The sequence below is a fragment of the Ctenopharyngodon idella genome, chromosome 5, assembly GCF_019924925.1.
Source record: "Ctenopharyngodon idella isolate HZGC_01 chromosome 5, HZGC01, whole genome shotgun sequence".
In the NCBI taxonomy this organism is placed as follows: domain Eukaryota; kingdom Metazoa; phylum Chordata; class Actinopteri; order Cypriniformes; family Xenocyprididae; genus Ctenopharyngodon; species Ctenopharyngodon idella.
In genome coordinates this window covers 8370918-8395561 of record NC_067224.1, presented here as the reverse complement: position 1 = coordinate 8395561, position 24644 = coordinate 8370918, and the positions used below count along the sequence as shown (strand labels likewise).

General features: G+C 35.7%; 1 protein-coding gene across 1 annotated transcript; it reads left to right on the top strand.

Annotated features, from left to right (window-relative positions):
- The first annotated feature begins 664 nt into the window (after positions 1 to 664).
- alg9 (ALG9 alpha-1,2-mannosyltransferase) lies at positions 665 to 14270 on the top strand. Its single transcript, XM_051895050.1, has 15 exons — positions 665 to 847; positions 1595 to 1730; positions 3935 to 4069; positions 6167 to 6237; positions 6350 to 6438; positions 6566 to 6701; positions 8470 to 8557; positions 8738 to 8843; positions 9159 to 9281; positions 9412 to 9566; positions 11149 to 11278; positions 11486 to 11633; positions 11933 to 12062; positions 12838 to 12968; positions 13409 to 14270. The coding sequence occupies exons 1-15, from the start codon at positions 672 to 674 to the stop codon at positions 13530 to 13532; spliced, it is 1878 nt and encodes a 625-aa protein (XP_051751010.1). The 5' UTR covers positions 665 to 671; the 3' UTR covers positions 13533 to 14270.
- The last annotated feature ends 10374 nt before the right edge of the window (positions 14271 to 24644 follow it).

Here is a 24644-nt window from a genome sequence, read left to right as displayed (position 1 = left end):
TCAGTTCACTATAGTTAATAGTATGCTGTAGTTTTCATTAACAAAGTGTTGTAAATACTATAATATATACAGTATACTACAATTTACTATAGTATGGTTCAAAAACACTATAGTATTTACTATAGTATTTTTTCACCTGGGATGCACCAAAATAATTTTTGTAAGAGATGGTATGTAAATGTAATCATTCAGTAGCATGTTGTTATTATTACCATCTGATACCATCATTGTACCATAATACAATGGTACATTACTACTGTAAAGTAATAATACTGATATTAATATAATTAATTGTTCAGTTGGCTTAAATAATAGCCAAATGTACTAAATGAGTATATATGAGAAAATGTTTGTAGCTGTGTTATGAAATATATGTAATATCGAAAGACTTAGTTGTAGTAAACTGTACTTTGGTCATTGTAGCATTAAAAGCTAAGTAAGTCATTAAAAGCATGCTAAATTGCAGCAGGGTTATTAGAGTTAACTAAAAGTTTAACGGAAAATACAAAAGTAAAAATTAATTAATTATAATATATATAAAACATAATAGTATCTCAATGATACTAAAATCATTGATACTAACAGTGGTTAGCAGTCAGTCAGCAGACAAGGGTAATATTTGCTATCTGCGTACTAATGGCTTTCCGTCGACCTGCGCTGCTTTCGGTGTAATGATGACGTCACGCACAGCCAGTAGAAACATGGCGACGAAGGGTCTCCGTCAGCGCAACAGACGGGGAAGCAAACAAGATGCCAACAACGTGAACAACACACCTCCCGCTGACAGCCGAGCAACAAAAGACGACAAATGTGTTGAGGACAATAAGTCTAGTGACCCCCGAAATGAGTAAGTAACCATAAGCCAGTCCTGCTGACGCGCGGTGTAACATTGTGTAGTGTTGACAGGTCGCTAGCTCGCTAACGTCAGTCTGTCTGTATATCTACGATTAGTACAGATAGTAAACACATAAAATGTCCACAGACTGTTTAAATAACACGCACAGACCTGGAAGAGACAGAAATACTAAAATGTACCCAGGAGACACGAATAAGCTCGCTTTAATGTAACATGACGGCTTTCATTCAATCATTCATTCATTCACAGCTCTACTGGTGTGTAACGCTGGTCAGCGCTCCATAGAACATATGCTGAAAAAAATGTTTAATGATTGTTCTTTTAAAATAAACGCTTGTGATTGAGCTGGAATACTTTAGTGACATTAGGTAGTGAAACATTTTCATATTGCTTAAGCATGTTTGATATTGTATATCTCAGGTGCACATTCGCGCATGTCCAATTTCATAATCTTCTTACATTGTCATTAGCTGAACAGCGCAGGAGGAATACAATAACACTCCCTTGACATTGTTGTCTTTTTTTTTTTTTGTCTATGCGAAAAGCTGGAATTTCTCACACACATCTGTACTGATTATGCTTGTGGATGAGTTTTCACTTAGTTTTAGACTGACACTGTTTTAAGTGCTAAATAAATGAACGACAACATTGTATAACCATGTGCTCTGTTCCCTTATTGCTTATTAGCTTGCTCCCAGATAAGCACATTAGCTCCTATACCCTGCCTCTCCATTACAGGTCATCCGGTAAGGCAGGACAGGTGTGGGCTCCTGAGGGCTCCACAGCCTTCAAGTGCCTGGTTTCAGCCCGCTTCTGTGCTGCGCTGCTCAGTAACATCTCTGACTGTGATGAAACCTACAATTACTGGGAGCCAGTGAGTTACACATTTTCCTGGTTCACAAGTTTTTGTTAAAGGAATACTCCACTTTTTTATTGAAAATAGGCTCATTTTCCAACTCCCCTAGAGTTAAACAGTTGAGTTTTACCGTTTTCGAATCCATTCAGCCGATCTCCGGGTCTGGCGGTACCACTTTTAGCATAGCTTAGCATAGTTCATTGAATCTGATTAGACCGTTAGCATCTCCTTAAAAAATGATAAAAGAGTTTCAATATTTTTCCTATTTAAAACTTGACTCTTCTGTAGTTACATCGTGTACTAAGACCGATGGAAAATGAAAAGTTGCAATTTTCTAGGCCGATATGGCTAGGAACTATACTGTCATTCCGGCGTAATAATCAAGGAACTTTGCTGCCGTACCATGGCAGCAGCAGGCGCAATGATATTACGCAGCGCCTGTGACCCCCTGTTTGCACAGGGAGCGTGCCTTGCAACCATGGAGACATTTGTGAGAGGCGCTGTGTAATATCATTGCGCCTGCTGCACCCATGGTATGATAGCAAATTTCCTTGATTATTACGCCGGAATGAGAGTATAGTTCCTAGTCATATTGGCCTAGAAAATCGCAACTTTTCATTTTCCGTCGGTCTTAGTACACAAAGTAACTACAGAAGAGTCAAGTTTTAAATAGGAAAAATATCAAAACTATTTGGTCATTTTTGAGCGAGATGCTATCGGTCTAATCAGATTCAATGAACTATGCTAAGCTATGCTAAAAGTGGTACCGCCAGACCCGGAGATCGGCTGAATGGATTCGAAAACGGTAAAATTCAACTGTTTAACTCTAGGGGAGTTGGAAAATGAGCCTATTTTCAAACAAAGTGGAGTGTTCCTTTAAGCTCTCAGGGTGCAGTAATAAAAAATAGCCTGGGACCATTGTGTGAGTTTTGGGCCAGTTGATGGTCACTTGTCCTGTTGGCCTGGCACTGCATTCTCATTACATGTGTTATGCTTTGCACACTTTGCTTGCATTTGGTTTTCTGTGATACAGCCTGTTCATTATTGTTGTTGCAATTCTGCTGATTTTGATATGTCACCATGTTAATATTATTTATTATATTATATTAATTATATTATTATATAATATTATTATCTGACTAACAAAGATTTAGTAAAAGCGAGAATGACTTTGCGAGAATAATAGAATAGTAAAAATAGGTTGAAAATTAATATTAAAGGTCATATATATATATATATATATATATATATATATATATATATATATATATATATATATATATATATATATATATATATAATAACATAAATAAATGTACACTTGTTTTAATTTGCATTTATAGCTGTTTTTTCTTAACAAAATTATTGAAACACACAAAAATACTTTTTTTATAATTTGCAGTTATTGCTGAATTAGTACAGCTTATAATCATTTAATTCAACACAATTATGAAATGTAATTTTTAATAATAAATCTTAACCCATTTAATCCATATATTATAACGTTTTAACATCATATGTATTATAACATGTACAATATAACCTATTATAATAATTAATTATATATGAATTAACATATTTATTTTTAACACACACACATATACAGCTTTTATCCTGGGACAAGTTAAAACAACTCCATTACAGCTTTTAATTAAACTATTATTATTATTATTATTTATTGTATTTTTTTTTTTTTCAAAATATTTTGGTGTAAAAAACATAATGGTGCAAAATATTTTTTGTTTATAATTTTTAACATATGTTATAATATAATATGTATAGTATAACATATTATAACAATTATAACACTTTTTTCAAAATAAAATATATTAAAATGTATTATTTTTATGGTATGACGAGAATATTTACAGGGCAAGTAAAAAGCTAAAATACTGGTCTAACTGGAACAGCAGAAAGCAAATCGTTATTAATATAAAGCCCTGATCTGTGTCACTGTTGTGTCATGTGATGCCCTGGAGTATGTAATAATCCAACCCACTAGCGACTGTCTGGGTGTAGTTCAGATTCAAGAACTTTTTTTTGTCTTAACTAGAAGGTTATCATGTCTATTCCTGATCACAGTCTTAAGTATAAACCTTATGAATGGGCCATATTGCTGAATTTCAACCTTCTTCTAAGAACTACTCACTTTAGTATATAAAAGAAAGGTTTACCAAACATTCTTAAAACATTCTTTTTATTTTTCTCTTTTTGCTGGCCAGACTCACTACCTGCTATATGGAACAGGGATGCAGACATGGGAATATTCCCCAGCCTACGCGATTCGTTCCTATGCGTATCTTTGGCTCCATGCCCTTCCTGCCTGCTTTCATGCCAAAATATTACAAACCAACAAGGTAATCTTGTGACCAGCCCCAGACTAGTTACTATATTGGTTACCACTTTTGATTCTGTACTTGCAAGCATTTGTAATGCAGAAGTATATTTCTTTGAATAGTGAGGTGGCTACTTTAAAGGGTTAGTTCACCCAAAAATGAAATTTCTGTCATTAATTACTCACCCTCATGTCATTCCAAACCCGCAAGACCATTGTTCATCTTAAGAACACAAATTAAGATATTTTTGATGAAGTCCGAGAGGTTTATTATTTCCTATAGAAAGCAACAAAATTACCACATTCAAGGTCCAGAAAAGTAGTAAAGACATTGTTAAAATAGTCCATGTGACTACAGTGGTTCAACCTTAATGTTATGAAGCAACGAGAATACTTTTTGTGCGCAAAAACAAAACAAAAATAACGACTTTATTCAACAATTTCTTCTCTACCCTGTCATTCTCCTCCACAGTTTACGTTGAAGACACATTGCAGAGCTTCCAGGTTCTACATCAGAACGCTGGCTCATTATTGGCCGACACTGTTCACGTGAGCAGCACGACGCATGCATGTGATGCTGACGCAGGAGCCGGCCAATACTGAGTCAGTGTTCTGATGTAGAACCTGGAAGCTCTGCAATGTCTCTTCAACGTAAACTGCGTAGGAGAATGAAAGGGTATAGAAGAAATTGTTGAATAAAGTATTTATTTTTGTTTTATTTTTGCACACAGAAAGTATTCTCGTTAAGGTTGAACCTTAAGGTTCAACATTATGGTTGAACCACTGCAGTCATGTGGACTAATTTAATGATGTTTTTACTACTTTTCTGGGTCTTGAATGTGGTAATTTCGTTGCTTTCTATGGGAGATAAAAAAACCTCTTGGATTTCATCAAAAATGTTTGTTTTCCGAAGATGAACGAAAGTCTTACGGGTGTGGAACAACACAAGGGTGAGTAATTAATGACAGAAATTTAATTTTTGGGTAAACTAACCCTTTAAGTTCCCTGGAAAAATCAGATCTCAAATCTGAAGAAAGTAACCATGAGAAAGCTGTGGTTCCACTTATGCAACTCAATATAATAATCCTTTATTTCTAACAGTGATGGAAAGTAAAACTATTTCTTTTTCTTTGTAGTGCAATTTTACAGTTTTACTTTTGCTTAATCAACTCTTTCGAGGACTATTAAAATGTATTTTTAAATGGCTCTCAGCTGTAATACAGAGTTTTTCATTAAATTACATTTACAGTATGCATTTGGCAGTTTTATTCATAACAACTTAAATTGTATTCAAAGTATCTATATTATAGGTACAGTTGTGGTCAAAATTTTACATACACCTTGTACAATCTGCAAAATGTTAATTATTTTGACAAAATAAGAGGAATCATCTTTTTTTTTTAATTTAGTACTGTCCTGAATAAGATATTTTACATAAAAGATGCTTACATATAGTCCATAAGACAAAATAATTGCTGCATTTATAAAAATTACCCTGTTCAAAAGTTTACATACGTTTAATTATTATTACTGTATGTTGTTACCTAGATGATCCATGATGCATTTTTATGGTGTGTGATGGTTGTTCATGAGTGCCTTGTTTGTGCTGAACAGTTATGAGAACAGGGGGTGAAAACTTTTTTTAATTTAAAGATCAGCGTATATTGAACTTATTTTGTCTTATATGAAGCATGTAAGTATCTTCTGTAGCTTCTAAAGGGCAATACTAAATGAAAAAAAAAAAAAAAGATCTTTAAACAAAATAAGAAAAATGAATACATCTTCTTGTTGTACATCTTCAAGTTTTCACCCCCCCGGCTCTCAATGCATCGTGTTTCCTTCTGGAGCATCAGTGAATGTTTGAACCTTTTGTAATAGTTGTGTTTGACATCTTTTATGTAAAATATCTCATTCAGGACAGTACTAAATAAAAAATAATATGGATTTTTTTTATGATCCCTCTTATTTTGTTAAAATAATTAACATTTTGCAGATTCTGCAAGGTGTATGGAAACTTTTGACCACAACTGTATATGTTAGCTATTCATTATATGCCTGCTTAGACATGTGGACATGTTAACTAATTTGCTGATGTTCGTATTATTTTGTTACCATTCAGGTCCTTGTGTTTTATTTCCTGCGCTGCATGTTAGCATTTACCTGTTGTGTGTGTGAGCTCTACTTCTACAAGTAAGTGCAGCATACTACATATGGCACCTCAGCATTGGGCTAAAATAGGTGAATTTTACAGTGTGATGCAATAAAAGTGGCTTAAAGGTCTGATGTCATGGGTCTCACACAGGGCCGTGTGTAAGAAGTTTGGCCTGCACGTGGGACGGCTTCTGCTGGCATTCCTCGTCCTGAGTGCAGGGATGTTCTGCTCCTCTGCAGGTGAGTCAAATCAAATGGGTCATTTTTGCCTTATCCGGTTGATCACTTTGAAAATGGATGATGGTTGTAACTGCTGTATACCCTGCTGGTTAATGTGTGTGTGTGTTTGTGTATGTGTTATATGCAGCTTTCCTCCCCAGTACGTTTTGTATGTACAGTACAGTGGTAGCTATGACTGGCTGGTTCCAGGGGCACCCCAGTCTGGCTGTGCTGGGTATTGCAGCAGGGGCCATAGTGGGCTGGCCCTTCAGTGCCCTGCTGGGGTAAGAAATGGTCAATAATTTATATTTTTGTGTATTGACAAGCAAAAAACTATTTCTACCACAACTGCCAACATTTCCTGCCATTATTTATAATCAGCCATGAAACTGTATTTTGCATTATGTATATATTAAAAGTTGCATTTTGTCCTTATGAGAAGAATTATTTAGCTGATTTATTTTAAAAATTATTTTCCTGATTTTTGTTCCTCACATTTTTGTTCTTGGGAGCTTAAAGTGTCCCTATTATGCTTGTTTGAATATTACCTTTCATGCAGTGTGTAATAACTGTTTGTGAATGTAAAAGGTCAGTGCACAACATATTAAGTTAGTATATCCTAAAAGAAAGAATAAATTCTGAACTGCCTGAAACGAATCGCCAGCAATTCTAGTCTCACTTCCCGTTACAAATCTATGTAACAATGTAACATATTTGCATAATTCCAGCCTATGGTCTTCATTGAACAACAACGTCTACTTTGACCCGTCCTCAAACGCTGTAGTTGTAGCTGAGGCCTGGAAGAGTTTGGTTCGTGTTATCAAGAAGACGCTGTTTTCAGTGCTGTGAATCCTTCAAAAGGATGAGGACACAAGCTTGTAATTCATACAGAAAAATAAACACCATCATTACTGTTAGTATCACTGTGTATCAAGTGCTGAGGAAGCCTCCAGAGCTGAAATTCAAATATGGTAATAGGCGTTTTGTTTCCGACATGCACTGTAAGACCAATCACAACACACTGGGCCGTCTGACCAAGACGAGTCTCACAGAGAGGCAGAGTTTAGAGAAACTGAGAGCCCGTCCACACAGAGACGCGTTTAGATGTATCCGTAAAAATTTTGTATCATATCGGCGTTTCGTCCAGACGGATCTGGCGTTCTGGGAGCCTGAAACCGCTATTTTTTTTTTTTTTAAACCGGGTCCCAGAGTGGATAAATCTGAAAACGACACCCTTGTGTTTTCGTGTGTTCAACCAGTCCGTATATTTTGTGAAACAATGATGTCATCACCCCACGTCTCGACTCTAGTCACACACTGCTACGTCACGTAACCGCAACAACAATAGCGGACTACATGCTTGTGTTCGTGCCGCAGAAGCTACTGAGCCTTTTAGCTTTACTAAAATAAAGCTGTATTTCTAAGCTTTATTTTGTATACAGTGCGCAAGGTTTATGCGCATGCTCCAAGTCTTATTTTCCATTTTTAGTGTATCTCTGTGGCAGAATTACAGCGCCACATACTGATCTGGCATGTATCGTTTGGCATTTTTATTGAATAAATGCAGCTTTGGTGAGCATAAGAGACTTCTTTCAAAAACATTAAAACACCTGTAACACTCTTACCGTCCAAACTTTCGGTGCAAATTACTGTTTCACTTAATGTAACTTACAAATCTGACCGAACATGTTCATCAGAACATGTTACAGAACATGTTCATCAGGTAAATAACCCAGGTTTGACTGCAACATGGGCCATGTCCTGATCCCACTTCTCTCTCACCACTACTATCCAACGTACTCTATACTTTCCCAACAGTACGAAACAAAAAACAAACAAAACAAAAATAGTGATAAAAAGTAAGGGTCAAACTTTAGTACTTGCAGTTTAATCCATGAATTATCCTGCAGTTCCTAATGGCTAGTATGGCTAGTAACTGTTTCATTTACTCACCAAAGTCAATATTTACTCACATTTGGTGAAAAGCCATAGAAATAATCCTGATCATCCAACTAGGTGAATTTAGGATCTGTTTACTGATTGATTTTGCAGCATACCCATTGCCTTTGACCTGCTGTTGCTGAAGAAGAAGTGGAAGAGTTTTATCATGTGGACTCTGGTGGCGTTGCTGCTCTTTCTGGTTGGGAAACTCATAGATTTTTCTGTCTTAGGTTGTTTTTGTGTCCTTTTGATCTGATTTCATACACTGAGATTTCATCAATTGTAAAATGGCTTTTTAAAATCAAAAATATCCAGAATAATTGTATTATACTGACATGAGAGCACTGATAACACTTAACATTGTTATATTTTTCTGTAGGTCCCTGTTGTTGTAATAGACAGCTACTATTATGGCAAGCTGGTGATTGCACCTCTGAACATAATACTATACAATGTGTTCACTCCTCATGGGCCAGATCTCTATGGTATGCTTCAAATTATTTGTATATACATTTAGAAAATATTGACTCATCCTTAAACATGCTGTATGTAATTTTTTTACTGTACTAATGCATAAAAATGCCATATGTTTGCTGAGATTTAGGAAACATGGAATACTTTGAATTTGGACTGCAGTACCCATTTCAACCGCTAGCTGTCAATATTAAATACTGCACCTTTAAAACAAACAAATTGTTTACAGTAAAGCACATAAATGCTAATTCTTCTTAGTGCCATCAGATGGCAACAGTGATCAACGTTTAAACCTTTTTATTACAGTGTTTTTTTTTCTCTTACAGGCACAGAGCCCTGGCATTACTACTTTGTGAATGGTTTTCTTAATTTCAACATTGTGTTTGTGTTGGCCCTGTTTTCTCTTCCTCTCACTGCGCTTATGGAGGCACTGCTTCAAAGATTCAATGGTAAGAGAGAAAGATGTGTCTTTGACGTTTGTTTAATTAAGCCCTTAAATTACCAACAAAGTATTTGTGACATGCAGGTGACGTACTGGGCATACTGTTAATCTCGTGTTTCTTATTGTATAAATTGCAGTTCACAACCTGGGCAGGCCGTACTGGTTAACACTGTCTCCTATGTACATATGGATGCTGGTGTTCTTCACTCGTCCACATAAAGAGGAGCGCTTTCTGTTTCCCATCTACCCTCTCATCTGTCTGTGTGGGGCAGTGGCACTATCCTCGCTGCAGGTTAGAATTGCTAGATTGCAGTTTAGTCTGCATGAAACAGAAGTTGCGATAGTCTTTTCTTCCCTATTGTGACATATATCCGAGTGAAACGGTTTAGTGACAAATTGGGTCCCCCTCGAAATCGGGTCTCCATTAAGACCCCAAGCGATCCCATTGGTTCAAATTGCTTTTAATACGTACTCTCTTTAGCACCTGATTACAATCCCTATAAAATCATATTATGATAAATGCTGTTTTACCTACGTTATTATGACCATTTGTCTGTTAGTTAGCTTATGTACAATATATCCGATTAGCCTGATAGCTTATTTTATACACGCATTTGCACTTACTCTACATGTATTCACAATCATCTTTAATGTAATTGTGTTAAATTAAGTGTTAAATGTCCAAATATTTCAGTTATAAATAAAACAAATTAATGATGTTCAATTATTCACTTAATATTATTATTATTAATTTATTAACAGTTAATCAAGTTTAAGAAATTACGTTCAATTGGTTTTATTAAGCACTAATTTGTTTTCTTATGCATTATATAGTAAGCTATGTGAATTTTAAATTAATATAATTCGTATATATGTAAGATAATCATTAACTGAGAGTTTGTGGAGACCCGATTTCAAGGGAGGACCCGATTTGTCATGACAATGGCTTCTTGAACAAGAAAAATGTGGAGCGAGGCTTGATTTTGATTGGATGGTTGGATCATTGTTGTTTGCTGTTGCTGTGATCTCATGTGAGTGACGGGTTGCCCCGCCCTCGTGCCAGTAAACACATCATCATAGATGTCGTTGCAAGAAGGAGGGGAAGTTATTTTGATAAATCATTTATAATAAAATAACGCAGTATTCCATTAAAAAAAAAAAAAAAACTTTTAATACTATGGTACGGAATGATTTGTATGATTAGTATACTGCGCAAAAGCAGTCATTTTGTGAAATATTATTACAATTTAAAATAACTGGTCTCTATTTTAATATATATTAAAATGTAATTTATTCCTGTGATGGCAAAGCTGAATTTTCAGCATCATTACTCCAGTCTTCAGTGTCACGTGATCCTTCAGAAATCATTCTAATATGATATAATCTAATATAATTTGCTGCAAGTAACTTTTTTTTTTTTATTATTATTATCAATGTTAAAAACAGTTGTGCTGCTTAATGCTTAAACAATGATACAATTTTTCAGGATACTTTGATGAATAAAAAGTTAAAACGAACAGCATTTAAATAGATTTTTTTCTGCAACATTATAAACTTTTTTTTTACTGTCACTTTTGATCAATTTAATACATCCTTGCTGAATAAAAAGTATTAATTTATTTTAAAAAACAAACTTGCTGACCCCAAACTTTTGAACAATAGTGTACATGGAACTTCAATATTCTTTTAAAGAATATCTTTGTATTTTTGCATTAGCACATGTCCAAAAACTACAGAGAACTGCACATCTTTATTAGCATATTTCCCCAGTGTTGTGTAAATTTGTTTGCTGGTAAACCTGCATGTAATTTGAATGTTATACTTTAATTCATTCTCCTTTTTAAACTGTTTTCTGTCTGTTTTTCTCCATGTAGAAGTGCTATCACTTCATATTCCAGCGCTATCGTCTGGAGCACTACACCATCTCCTCCAACTGGCTGGCTCTCGGCTCTGTGCTGCTGTTTGGAGTGCTCTCACTGTCCCGATCTGTGGCCCTCTTCAGAGGTAAGGACAAATCACGTAAGGGCTCAACAGTAAGGTTTTTGAGAGAGGCTTGGGCCAATTCTACTGAAATATGCCCCCAAAGGTAGGGTTATCTAGCTGGCAGATGAAGTTGATAAACAAAATGATAAAAACTATATTCTTTACCTTGTGAAGTTCAGTACTCCCTTTGGGATGTCTCTCTCACTTGGGATTGTTGTGTGCTTTAAGGCTATCATGCTCCACTGGATTTGTATCCAGAGTTTCATCGCATCGCTAAAGATCCTGCAATCCACACAGTTCCAGAGGGCAGACTAGTCAATGTTTGTGTGGGGAAAGAGTGGTACCGCTTCCCCAGCAGTTTTCTCCTGCCCAACAAGTGAGTCTGAGTTCTGATTAAATTGACAGTAAAGACATGTAAAATGTTACAAAATATTTCTTTCAAATAAATTCTTTTCTCTTGAACTTTCTATTCATCAAAGAATCCTATAATATTAAGCAGCACAACTGTCTTCAATATTGGTAATAATAAGCATATTAGAATGAATTCTAAAGGATCATGTGACACTGAAGATGACACTACTTTTTTTTACTGTATTTTTGATCTGACTAACCCCAAACTTTTGAACGGTAGTATAGGTCTATGATATATACTAACTATATCTTATTCATTTACAGCTGGCACTTACAGTTCATCCAATCAGAGTTCAGGGGTCAGCTACCTAAGCCATATGCCATGGGTCCTGATGCCACCTGGATACTTCCATCAGACATGAATGATCAGAATCTTGAGGAGACATCACGATATGTGAGTGACCCAACACATTCACTTGGGACTTCAATTTTCCATTTGACTTTACAGGTTTATGAAGCCTTATAACTAAGCTGAATGTGTGAGAGGATACTCAACAGCTCAACAGTGATCAGTTGAAGTTTATTCATTTTCCAGTTTTGTTTGCATTAAATACAGAAGCCTCATGTTGGAATTGGCACTCATCTTCTGTGAACAGTAGAGGCCCGCCTTCTTTGATTTTCAAAGTTTGCAAAAACAAAAAACAAATGCGAATTAGGTGCTTTTCCATCAAGTTGTTCAGCGGATGATGGTGGTATTGGTAACCTAGTAACCAACAGTAAATAAAATACCATCAGTGGAAACAGCTGATTAGTCATGTGGGTTTAATGTTCGCTACATCAGAATTTATTCGGCAAATGTGATTCCATCTCCCATTATTTGCATTAACTCTTTTTCGCACAAGTCAAACCACCTTTTTTCTTGGAAATTTGGGATTTTTCTTGGAAATTTGGCATTTCCATCACTTGTTTCTGATGTGATGCTTCAAAATGCACAAACCCCCCCCCCAAAAAACAGGGTGATGGAAACAATAGTGTCATTTTCCTTAGAAAAATCAACTATTAAGCTCTATATACCTCTTTTTACCATTTTTTTTTTTAAACCATGCACAAGTTAGAAGAAAGATAACGTTAGTGTTACTTATCTACAACCTTTAAATGTCTCTGCATATGTTAGTGTTGTAGCTGGATGTGAAGTACATATGTCATTTTCCATGTTCTCTGGCTCTCAGGTAGAACTGAAGCAGTGTCATTACCTGGTGGATCTGGCAACAGAAACAGAAGCCCCTCGTGAACCACGATATGCCACTAACAAAGAGGAGTGGAGCATTATCGCTGACAAGCCTTTTCTAGATACTACCAGGCAAGTCTTTATGTGTGGAGTATATGGGCATTTTTCAAAACGAGTGGAAATTTGTTAACATACAAGAGACACTTGTGGGTAATTCATTCAGAGTAAATTAATTCTGCTGTAGAGTCATTGAAAATTGTAGGGTGTGTGCTTATCCACTAGAGGGCCCGCTTGTCCTTTTAAAGATACTTATGACATCATTCTCAAGCGCTCATCATGAGTTGTTGTGACACTGGATGTCTAATCATCCTAAGAGAGATTATCCTTGACCTAATTTATCAGTAATGAGCTCTGCGTGTCTTTATTGCCCAGTTCATGATGGCGAAATAAACGTAGAAATGGTTTCTTTTTAAAGAAAGTGGATTTTAGGATTATGGCTTTAACTATTTTGTGTGTATTTCATCCTTTTCATGATCCTGGTGCTGTTGCCTTTTCGTGTCTCTCCCACACAGGTCCTCCAGATTCCTCAGGGCCTTTTTTATCCCGTTTCTGTCTGAGCAATACACCACCTACAGCAGATATGTCATCCTGAAACCGAAACGACCCAAACACACCCGGAAAAGAACACAAGCCTGACCTGCCTTTCCTGCTATTTTTTCATAATCGCACCCCTCCATAAGTCCTGTCTCTTGCAGTGCTTCATCATTCGGTCCCAAGATGCTCCTCTGCAACTCTTTCTGGCACACATGTGCGATTGTTTTTGTGTGTGAGTGTAAATGAATGAATGAATGCCGGAGTTTGTTTGAGCAACTTTGCTATCAAGCCATGCAGTGTCGGCCTGTATGTGGACATCAGCGTTGCCGCCCATCCTGTGGACAGTTCCAGCACAGAGCATGGATGCCTTACCCATCTTCCCCATCATCTCCAATCCCTTCCATGCCTTCTGTTCATTTATTCCTGCTTGGGCTTCTCTGCATCTTACTAAAGTGTTTCAGAAGATTTCTGTTTAGATGACCCTTTAAGGACTATATGGTCCCTCATTTGTTATGACCTCATCCTTGATCTGGGACAATGAACTGTACTCCATGAATGCAGACACAAACCAGATCTCATGTGTCATCCTCCAGAGATATGAACTTCTGTTCATTTGTTCTGTTTGAGCAACTGGCCCAGGCCAGCCTCGGCATCTCAGGATGAAAGTTGCACCAAAAACTGAAGTTTTTCTTCAGTTCCATCATCTGTCAAAGTGGACATTGACTGTGAGGTCAGACTGCAGACCAGAACAACTGAGTGTTTACATTCCAAATCATGTTTGTCATCTGAATCATATCAGTGTTAACTGTGATTGAGTCAAATAAAAGAAGGCTGTCTTCATGTGTGGCTGTGCCAGAGAGGTCATTTCTGGAATGGATGCACTAATATTAGTTGTCTTTGTGAACTACAGGGTTTTCACGGTTATTGAAAACCTGGAATTGTTATTTTCAAGCCTGAAAAAGTCACTAAATTATGTAAAATGTTAAATCTGAAAATAATACATTTCTTCTCTACTCCAAATAAATAAATAAATAATTATATATTTTTCTTCTTCTAAATTTCACGTATTTGTATTTAATTAAAAATTTAAATATGTAAATACAAGTTATGTTTTTCCTGGTTCTCTGCAACAAAAATAAAATATGTTATATTATTTATAAAATATATATTTTTTAAAAAATTATCACATATGTACATATTTAAAATTAAATACAAATGTTTTTACTAAGAAAATAATGACTATGTATAAAAATGTAAACATCACATATTTCTATTTAATATTAAATATATAAATAATATTTTCCCTGTTTTGCTGTAAAAATGAAAAATATGTATTGGTCTTATAAAATGTTTTTTTTTTTTAAATAATCAAATATATTTGCATATTTAATATTAAATCTAACTAAGTTATGTTTATATTAAAACTATTTTAGTAAAAAAAAATTTTTTTTTAAAGAAATTACATTAATTAAAAGATCCATGACCATGACGTACAATTAGAAATTCATTTCAGCAGTCTCTATCAAATGATTTAAATCAAAAAATCAATCAAGTGTAAAATTTGAGGTGAGATGTTCTCTTTGTATTGTAATTGGGTAAGGGGACTAGGATCAGCAGTAAAGGGATGTTTCACCCAAAAATGAAAATTCTGTCATCATTTACTCACCCCCAAGTTGTTCTAAACCTGTATGAATTTCTTTCTTCTGCTGAATGCAAAAGAAGTTATTTTGAAGAATGTCAGTAACCAAATAGTTGATGAGACCCCATTGACTTCCATAGTATTTTTTCCCCCATACTATGGAAGTTAAAAATATCTTTTAGTGTGTGTGTTCAGCAGAAGAAAGAAATTCATACAGGTTTGGAACAACTTCTGTTCTGTTAAATGATAACAGATTTTCAATGTTTGGGTGAACTATCCCTTTAACTAAGAACTTTCTAGTGCCAAGTAACATTTTAAAATTGTATAGCTTTTTTAAAAACCATGAGTAAGAGAGTCTGCTCATATTTGCGTGATGTTTTTGAGTAAAGTGCTGCAGCTCTGGGGTCCATAGAGACTCAGATTTATCACTGAACAGCATCACCCAGAAACACGCATCATTTCCCCTATGTGTCATTGTTGGTTCTGTAAGAGAGAATATAGGTATGCTGTGGTGAATAGATTGTGGGTGTATGTAAACATGCTGAGGGCAATGAATGTGTGGCTCATGGGATTAAGATGTCTACAGTGACGACATGTTAAGCCCCACAACACTACAGGGAACTCTGATCCTTTTTAAATCCTTCCATTGACGCTATACACCATGACGCAGAAACCTCTTTGAAACATAGATGAGATGTAGTTTTCCAGGCACTGTTCTATGCTTCATAGTTTAAATGTAATTTACAGTTAAGTGTAGCAATGATCCAGAACTTTAAGTGTACTATGCTTAAAGTAGGCTGTAGTTTTCTATTTCATTTTTATGCCATTTTTTTGATGCCTAGAGTCCAAAATTTTAGGCGTGTAAAAAACCTGTCTTGATTCATTGGTCTGACAATGTTTGTTAGATTGGATTATAATTATAACAACACCCAAGGCTTCCTAGAGTCAAAGAAAATCTGTAAACAACAGAGAAGTCTTTCAATTTTGTTGTGCAGGCCTGGAAAAGTCAGATTAATAATTTCTTTAAAAAAATCTTGAAATAAAATCCTAAAATATTTCTTTGGCTAGAAGTTAGTTGGGCAAAACTTTTTGTTTAAGAAATAAAGTTAAATTTATGTTTGTAGCGTGAGTGTTGCAGTTTTTTTTAACAGAGTTGACATTTTGATTTGATTACAGAAAATATGTATAGGGGGCTACAGTGCTCAGCGTAAATGAGTACACCCCCTTTGAAAAGTAACATTTTAAACAATATCTCAATGAACACAAAAACAATTTCCAAAATGTTTACAAGGCTAAGTTTAATATAACATCTGTTTAACTTATAACATGAAAGTAAGGCTAATAATATAACTTAGAGAACAAAATTTTCAGTTTTACTCAAATTAGGGTGATGCAAAAATGAGTACACCCCACTGAATGTCTCTGGAGAAAAGTTACATTTTAGACTACAAATGTCTAATTTAACAAGAATTCAACCATAGATGAGTCTAATTATTCATTACACAGGTGTCCAGCAGACAGTTGACTATAAAAGGGTGTTAAAACCCCTTCCCATTTCATGCTGTCAGCAATGGCACCACATGGAAGAGAAATGTCACAAGACCTGAGAAAGAAAATCATTTCTTTACACCAGAAAGGTGAAGGCTACAAGAAGATCAGCAAAGCTTTACTTATCAGTCAGAATACTGTAGCAAAAGTGGTACAAAAAAGATGGAACTGCAACCATCTCACAGAGACGTCCAGGTCGTCCACGGAAGTTAACACCTCGACAGGAGCGTCTTCTGATGAGAAGGGTTGAAGAAAATCGGCATGCAAGTTCACTGCAGTTATCTAAAGAAGTAGAAAGCCAAACTGGGGTGACTATTTCCCATGACACAATACGGAGTACACTGCAGAGGAATGGTATGCATTGGTGCCATCCATAAAAGAAGCCTCTCCTAAAGCCCAGGCACAAACAAGCCTGCCTAGAGTTTGCCAGGACCCATGCTGACAAAGATGAAGACTACTGGGACTCTATACTCTGGAGTGATGAGACCAAGATAAATGTTTTTGGAACTGATGGCTTCAAAACTGTATGGTGTCGCATAGGTGAGGAATACAAAGAAAAATGCATGGTGCCTACAGTGAAACATGGCGGTGGCAGTGTCCTTATGTGGGGCTGCATGAGTGCTGCTGGTGTCGGGGAGCTGCATTTCATTGATGGCATCATGAATTCACAGATGTACTGCTCTATACTGAAAGAGAAGATGCTACCATCACTCCGTGCCCTTGGTCGTCGTGCACTTTTCCAACATGACAATGATCCTAAACACACATCTAAAGCCACTGTTGGATTTCTGAAGAAGAACAGGGTGAAAATGATTCAGTGGTTCCTGATCTGAACCCAATCGAACACCTATGGGGGATTCTGAAGAGACAAGTTGAGCATCACTCTCCATCCAGCATCCAGTCTCTAAAAGAGGTCATTCTTGAAGAATGGAAAAAGATAGATGTTGCAAAATCTTGCCAACTTGTTCATTCCATGCCTAGAAGACTTGGTGCTGTCATTAAAAATCATGGAGGCCATACAAAGTACTAGATGTAGTAGTTTTTGTTGTGGGGTGTACTTATTTTTGCATTGCCCTAATTTGAGTAAAACTGAAAAATGAGTAATCTAAGTTATATTATTAACCTTACTTTCATGTTATAAGTTAAACAGATGTTATATTAGTCTTGTCAACATTTTGGAAATTGTTTTTGTGTTCATTGAGATATTGTTTAAAATGTTACTTTTCAAAGGGGGTGTACTCATTTACGCTGAGCACTGTATATAATAATTGTCATGAATTAATCGCTTTTTGTATTGCTAATGTGTGAACAGCTTGTAACAAAACCAAAAAAACAAGACCTTCCCCGACTTCCTAGGAAGTCCATGAACTGAATTTATGTGAAGGACTCGGGACAGTTTTGCCGGGAAAATCCAAAGAATGCGACCGTTACATGTGCTTGCGAGATCCTCTCTTAAAGCTGCAGTTCGTAACTTTTTTTTGGTTAAAAATTATCCAAAATCAATTTTTGAGCAAGTACATAACCAACCAGTGTTAAGAACTATCTCCTTAGCTTTGCCTGATTCACAACGGTAAGCTTGTAATAATGTTTTATAAATAGATTGGTACTGGTAAGTTTCTGCGGGAAATTCGAGCATGCAGCCGTTTGTCTTCGTGTCATTACGTCACGTCTGTTTACATGAAGGAGTCCCAGCTAGTAGGCTACATGGCATGAGGATGCTGCAGGTGGTGGATCATTTATAGCCTTTTCTCACAGCTTAAACTTATCATTTTGATGGCGGATTGTAATCCAGAAAGGTCCAAATGACAATCATCAGTGACAACTGGAGATTCACCCATAGTCAAAAGCAAAAGACTTCGGACTGCGGAGTGGCTACAGAAATTGAAATCTACAGGTAACGCAAATACACACTAAATACACAGTCACGCAATGCTGATAACATTAACAATTTGAGAACAAAGTATAATGATAATAATAATTTGCACAGTTTAATGTGATCCGAGCTAAGCGATTGTTAGATTTAATCACCATTGGTAGTGGGTTTTATTGTAATGCTTTTTTTCTCAGTTGGTCAGAACAAAAGTGGCAGATTTGTTACTTACTTGTTCAGATGATATTCTCCGGTGAAAATTCTTATTTTGTTCATACTTCAAGACTACAATCTGTGATTCTGAAGTACAGTATCCACACCGGTGTGGTGACTGACAGCAAACATTAAATTCATCCGCGCTGAGGAGCCATGCCGACGCACACCCCGCGTAAAGATGTTCATTCTGCAAATAACTGCAATTGCAGGTTTCAAACAGAGATGGCGACAAAGAGGCAAAACTTATGGACTGCAGCTTTAAGACACATGAAATGAATGCTTATATAATATTCACATTCAGGATAATGCAGAAAGAGCTGTTCTTTACTGTAATGTCAAAGTGTCATGCAAAGAAAAGGGATTAATTCAAACTAGCCTCACATTGTCTATAGTCTCAAATATACTTTATTATCAAACTATCATAACAGTGTAATTTTAATTACCTCATCTGTCGACATAATGCTGAATCGCAGTGCTGGTGCAAATATCCACATCACTATGATCAGATGCTTTCTTAAAGGGATAGTTCACCTATAAATGAAAATTCTATCATCATTTACTCACCCTCATGTTGTTCCAAACCCGTAAGACTTTTAGTTATCTTCACAACACAAATGAAGATATTTTTAATAAAAGCTGAGCTAGTTCTGAACTCTCCATTGACAGCTACGCAACTACCACTTTGACACTTCAAAAAGTTCATAAAGAGATTGTACAACTAATCCATATGAATTGAGAATCTGCAGAGACTTGAACGCTTTATATATGATGAACGGATTGAATTTAGTCTTTTATTCACATATAAACATTAATCAGCGAACATAACAGAATCTCAACCGAACTTGCATGACGCGCGAGAACAAACTGCCGCTTGCACCTTTCATTTTTGTTGTGTGTTTATTTTGTTATTGAGAGGAAAGCGCGCAGCTCATTACATATTCATCTAAACGTCGCTCTCAGTAGCGTTGACGGCACTATTTCCAACTTAGCGAAGAACGAAAAAGAACTTCGCGTGAGTATATTGGGGCCTTGAATTACGTTCAGTCTTTTGTATATGGAGCCCCGGACATGGCATGCAGGAAAAAAATAGGGCTAAATCGTGCGCACGATTTACTAATTCGTTCCCTCGATTTACTAAATCGTGCTCACAATTTACTATTTCGTTCCCTCGATTTATAAATAACGCGCATGATTTATAAATCGAGGGAACGAAATAGTAAATCGTGTGTACGATTTAGTAAATCGAGGGAACGAATTAGTAAATCGTGCGCACGATTTAGTAAATTGAGGGAACGAAATAGTAAATTGTGCACACAATTTAATTTTTTTTCTTGCATGTCATGTGCGGGGCTCCATATTTGTATGTTACGTGTGCATGAACAATAAGTTGCTGCCTGCAGTTCACTTAACGGCCACCGGTGTCGCTAATTCTACATATAGCCTCTTTAATTTTTACAATTTATATAGATTTATAATACTAAGTCAGATATTAAATTCATATACATTTTCATTTAATTAATTTTATATTTTTTGGATGGTGGTTAGCATAGAATTTTAATTTAAAATGACATCCATGTATATGGCTTTTTTGATCAACATTAGTCAAGGCACAAAACTGGATCACACTGGCATTCAAAAGCAAGCCTGTTCCACTCATTATGTGTCAAGTCCACATTTAGGTCAGTGATCCACCATCTATAAAGCCCCAGATATGATGAAAGCAGGTAAGTGTATTGTCCTGACCATTTGCTTCTCCATCCTGGCAGGATCAGCCACCTGGCGCTGTCTGTCGGTAGACGACATGGTAAAACCAGGAATTACTCAGCCTTTTAAAACTGTAAGCTGTTTTTATGCTGTGTGGCTCTGCCTATGCTCATAAATGCTATTTTGAGAAGCAGCTTCTTGCTACAGATCGTTGCTTGAAAATGCTTCGTGCGTCCTGTATCCAGGGCTCCAGATTGATGTCATTTCATGCTGATGGTGATCTGCATTCCCTACCTTTATCCAAACCTGCACAACAACAAAAGAAACTACAAGCTTGATCTCAAGTCACCGGGTGAGCTGGATCAATGCTTATGTGAAGATGAACAGCATCCTTTTTCTAAACACAAACTAACAAAAGCAGGCCCAGTATGAATAATGGATGTCAGTGTGTTTTAATTGAACACAAATTAGCAACTGAATGCAGAACAGATGGTACAGACACAAGCCCATTCAATCATACAAGACATTTTTCTGTGCATTTTAAATAGGCCTAACCATTTTCTCAGCTCTCATGACCCTATTACTTTTGCAATGGGTTGGATTCTCATTTTATCATGTCTTATTGTTTATGCGGCGATCAAGTTTTTAAATGCTGCGAGGATCGACATACACATTCAGATTATCTGCATAACTGATGTGATGTTTTGTGTGGAGTAAAAGTGCATACTATACTAACATGTATAGAATATAAGCAAACTATCTTTTTTTTTTTTGGTTTGTTTGTGAGTAGCCTACAGTATGCAAAGATTAAGATTCCAAATGGCAGTAGCTTCATCTCACAATATTGCTCTTGGAAATATGTTTATTCATATATCCAGGTTTCTGTACAACTGTGTAAATTAGTCTGATTAAATGGTGAAAGACATTGTTATTTTATTATCAATGACATACTATTATAGTTTTTTGTCAATATTTAGAATTAGATTTTATTTTTATATTTTGTTTTTATTTTAATTTTAAATAAAAGTTCATTAAATTTTTACTAAAAGGTAAAATTTTAGTAATTTTGTTGTGTGTTTTTGTCATTTTTGTTTTTTTAAAATATGACTAAATTAAGCTTAGTTTTTAGTTTATTATTTAGTTTTGTCTCTTTTACTTCACGTGTGCACAAGCAGTAAGTTCACTTAACGGCCAACGGTGTCGCTAATAATAAGAGTTCCTGGGTTCTACATATAGCCCCTTTAATTTTTACATTTTATATATATTTATAATATTAAAGGGAAAGTTCACCCAAAAATGAAAATTTGATGTTTATCTGCTTACCCCTAGGGCATCCAAGATGTAGGTGACTTTGTTTCTTCAGTAGAACACAAATTATGATTTTTAACTCCAACCGTTGCAGTCTGTCAGTCAAATAATGCTTGTCAATGGGAACACCATCTATAAGAGTCAAAAAAACATGCACAGACAAATCCAAATTAAACCCTGCGGCTCGTGACGACACATTGATGTCCTAAGACACGAAACGATTGGTTTGTGCGAGAAACCGAACAGTATTTATATCATTTTTTACCTCTAATACACCACTATGTCCAACTGCCTTGAGCGCACGCACGGCATCCGGTGAGTGAGGTGTGTACGCGCACTGGCGTAGTTTAAAGGATTAGTACACTTTCAAATAAAATTTTCCTGATAATTTACTCACCCCTATGTCATCCAAGATGTTCATGTCTTTCTTTCTTTGGTCGAAAAGAAATTAAGGTTTTTGATGAAAACATTCCAGGATTATTCTCCTTATAGTGGACTTCAATGGTCTCTCCAAACGGTTGAAGGTCAAAATTACAGTTTCAGTGCAGCTTCAAAGGGCTTTAAACGATACCAGACGAGGAATAAGGGTCTTATCTAGCGAAACGATCGGTCATTTTCGAAAAAAATACAACTGTATACGCCTTATAAACACAAATGATTGCCTTGCACGTGCTTCCGCTTTCCGTATTCTTTAAAAAGCTTACGCTGTATGTCCTACGCTTTCCCTATTCTACTTACGGAAAAAACGGAACTAGCGCCGCGTTTGTTCCGTAAGTTGAATAAGGAAGGCGTAGGACATACAGCGTAAGCTTTTTAAAGAATACAGAAAGCGGAAGCACGTGCAAGGCAATCATTTGTGTTTATAAAGCATATACAGTTGTATTTTTTTTGAAAATGACTGTATTTTTTCAGAAAATTCAAAAACCTTAATTTCTTTTCGACCGAAGAAAGAAAGACATGAACATCTTGGATGACATGGGGGTTAGTAAATTATCAGGAAAATTTTATTTGAAAGTGAACTAATCCTTTAAACTACGCCAGAGCGTGTACATACCTCACGCACCGGATGCCGTGCGTGTGCTCAAGGCAGTTGGACATAGTGGTGTGTTAGAGGTAAAAAATGATATAAATACTGATCGGTTTCTCGCACAAACTGATTGTTTCGTGTCTTAGGACATCAATGTGTCGTCACAAGCCGCATGGTTTAATTTGGATTTGTCTGTGCATGTTTTTTTGCCTCTTATAGATGGTGTTCCCATTGCCATGCATTATACGACTGACAGACCGCAACGGTTAGAGTTAAAAATCATCATTTGCGTTCTACTGAAGAAACAAAGTCACCTACATCTTGGATGCCCTGGGGGTAAGCAGATATACATCAAATTTTCATTTTTGGGTGAACTATCCCTTTAAGTATTCAGATATTAAATTAATATATTTTCATTTAATTCATTTTATATTTTTGGATGGTATAGAATTGTTAGCTATTTAAATGACGTTCATGTATATGGCTTATTTTAAAAACATTAGTCAGGGCACAAAATTGGATCACACTGGCATTCAAAAGCAAGTCTGTTCCACTTATCATGCATTAAACCCACATTTAGGTCAGTGATCCACCATCTGCAAAGCCTCAGATATGATGAAAGCAGGTAAGTGTATTGTCCTGACCATTTGCTTCTCAATCTCCATCCTGGCAATAGATGTATGCACCATATTACATATTAATTATAATTGTTTTTTAATTGCCTATATAATGCATGTTTGAATAAATCTATCAAGTTGACAGCCACCATTTAAATGTTTATAATTAAAAAAATGAATTGGAGTAGAAATAATTTTAAAGTAAGTAGACCTAAGACCTAAGTTTGTAAAAAAAAAAAAAAAAATTTGTTTTAACCTTCAATATTAATGTACTGATTCCCATGTGTATTATACAGCTTGTGAATCGAAATGCATAACTATGATGACAGACTGGCAGGTAGGGCTGCACGATTTGGAGAAAAAATCTAATTGAGATTTTTCTGGTTAAAATAGCGCTATGCGATTTTAAAATGCGATTTTATAAAACAAATGAAAAAAAACCAGGCTTGTTTTGCTTGTTTGTAGGACTGCACAATTTGGCCCGAAACTTTGTGCTAATATATTATTTTGACTAATTATTTGTATTATTATTATTATTATTATTAATACTAAATAAAAATATTAAACCAAATAAGAAATATTACTGTTGTAATAACTTTCATTATTAAAGTATTTTGCATTAGTATTTAATTATAACTATAATAATTAGAAAATAATATTTAAAACTTGTATGACAAAATGTGGGGTTACCTGTTAACATGCAAGCAGTATGTCTATAAATCATTAGAAAGGTCTAAGGATTTATTATTAAATATTATATTATTATGATAAAAATCTGTCTCAATAATTTCTTTATTTTTGTCAGGAGGTATGCAAAATCAAAAATGGAGTCCATGTATTTAATATGAACTACGTGCCTCTTATGCATCCACTGTGGAACAAAAAAACGTACGTACACTTATGTACGCTGGAGAAAAATGTATTAATTATATGTTCCCCTCAAAGTTCTTTAGAGAGAGGAATTATTTTTCCTATTTTTACCCTGAATAGGATTGAGTGAGCTTTACTTGGCGCTAAACATGTCGTTTCATACTGGACGCCGGAGGGCGATATGCAATATGTTTTTCTCCACTTGAGTACTTACAACATCCCAAATGTTTGCAACTATTTGTAAATCGTGAGAAAATTGCAATTTTAACCAAGGCTCCGGGACGTGTGAGGAGTCGCCTGTCAATTGCATCATACCCGTGTTACCCTCGGTTTCCGGTTTTATAGAAACCATGGAAATACCAAAGACGCTTTAATATTTACATGTTTTAATAGGCAAGGGAACAACGGTTTTGAT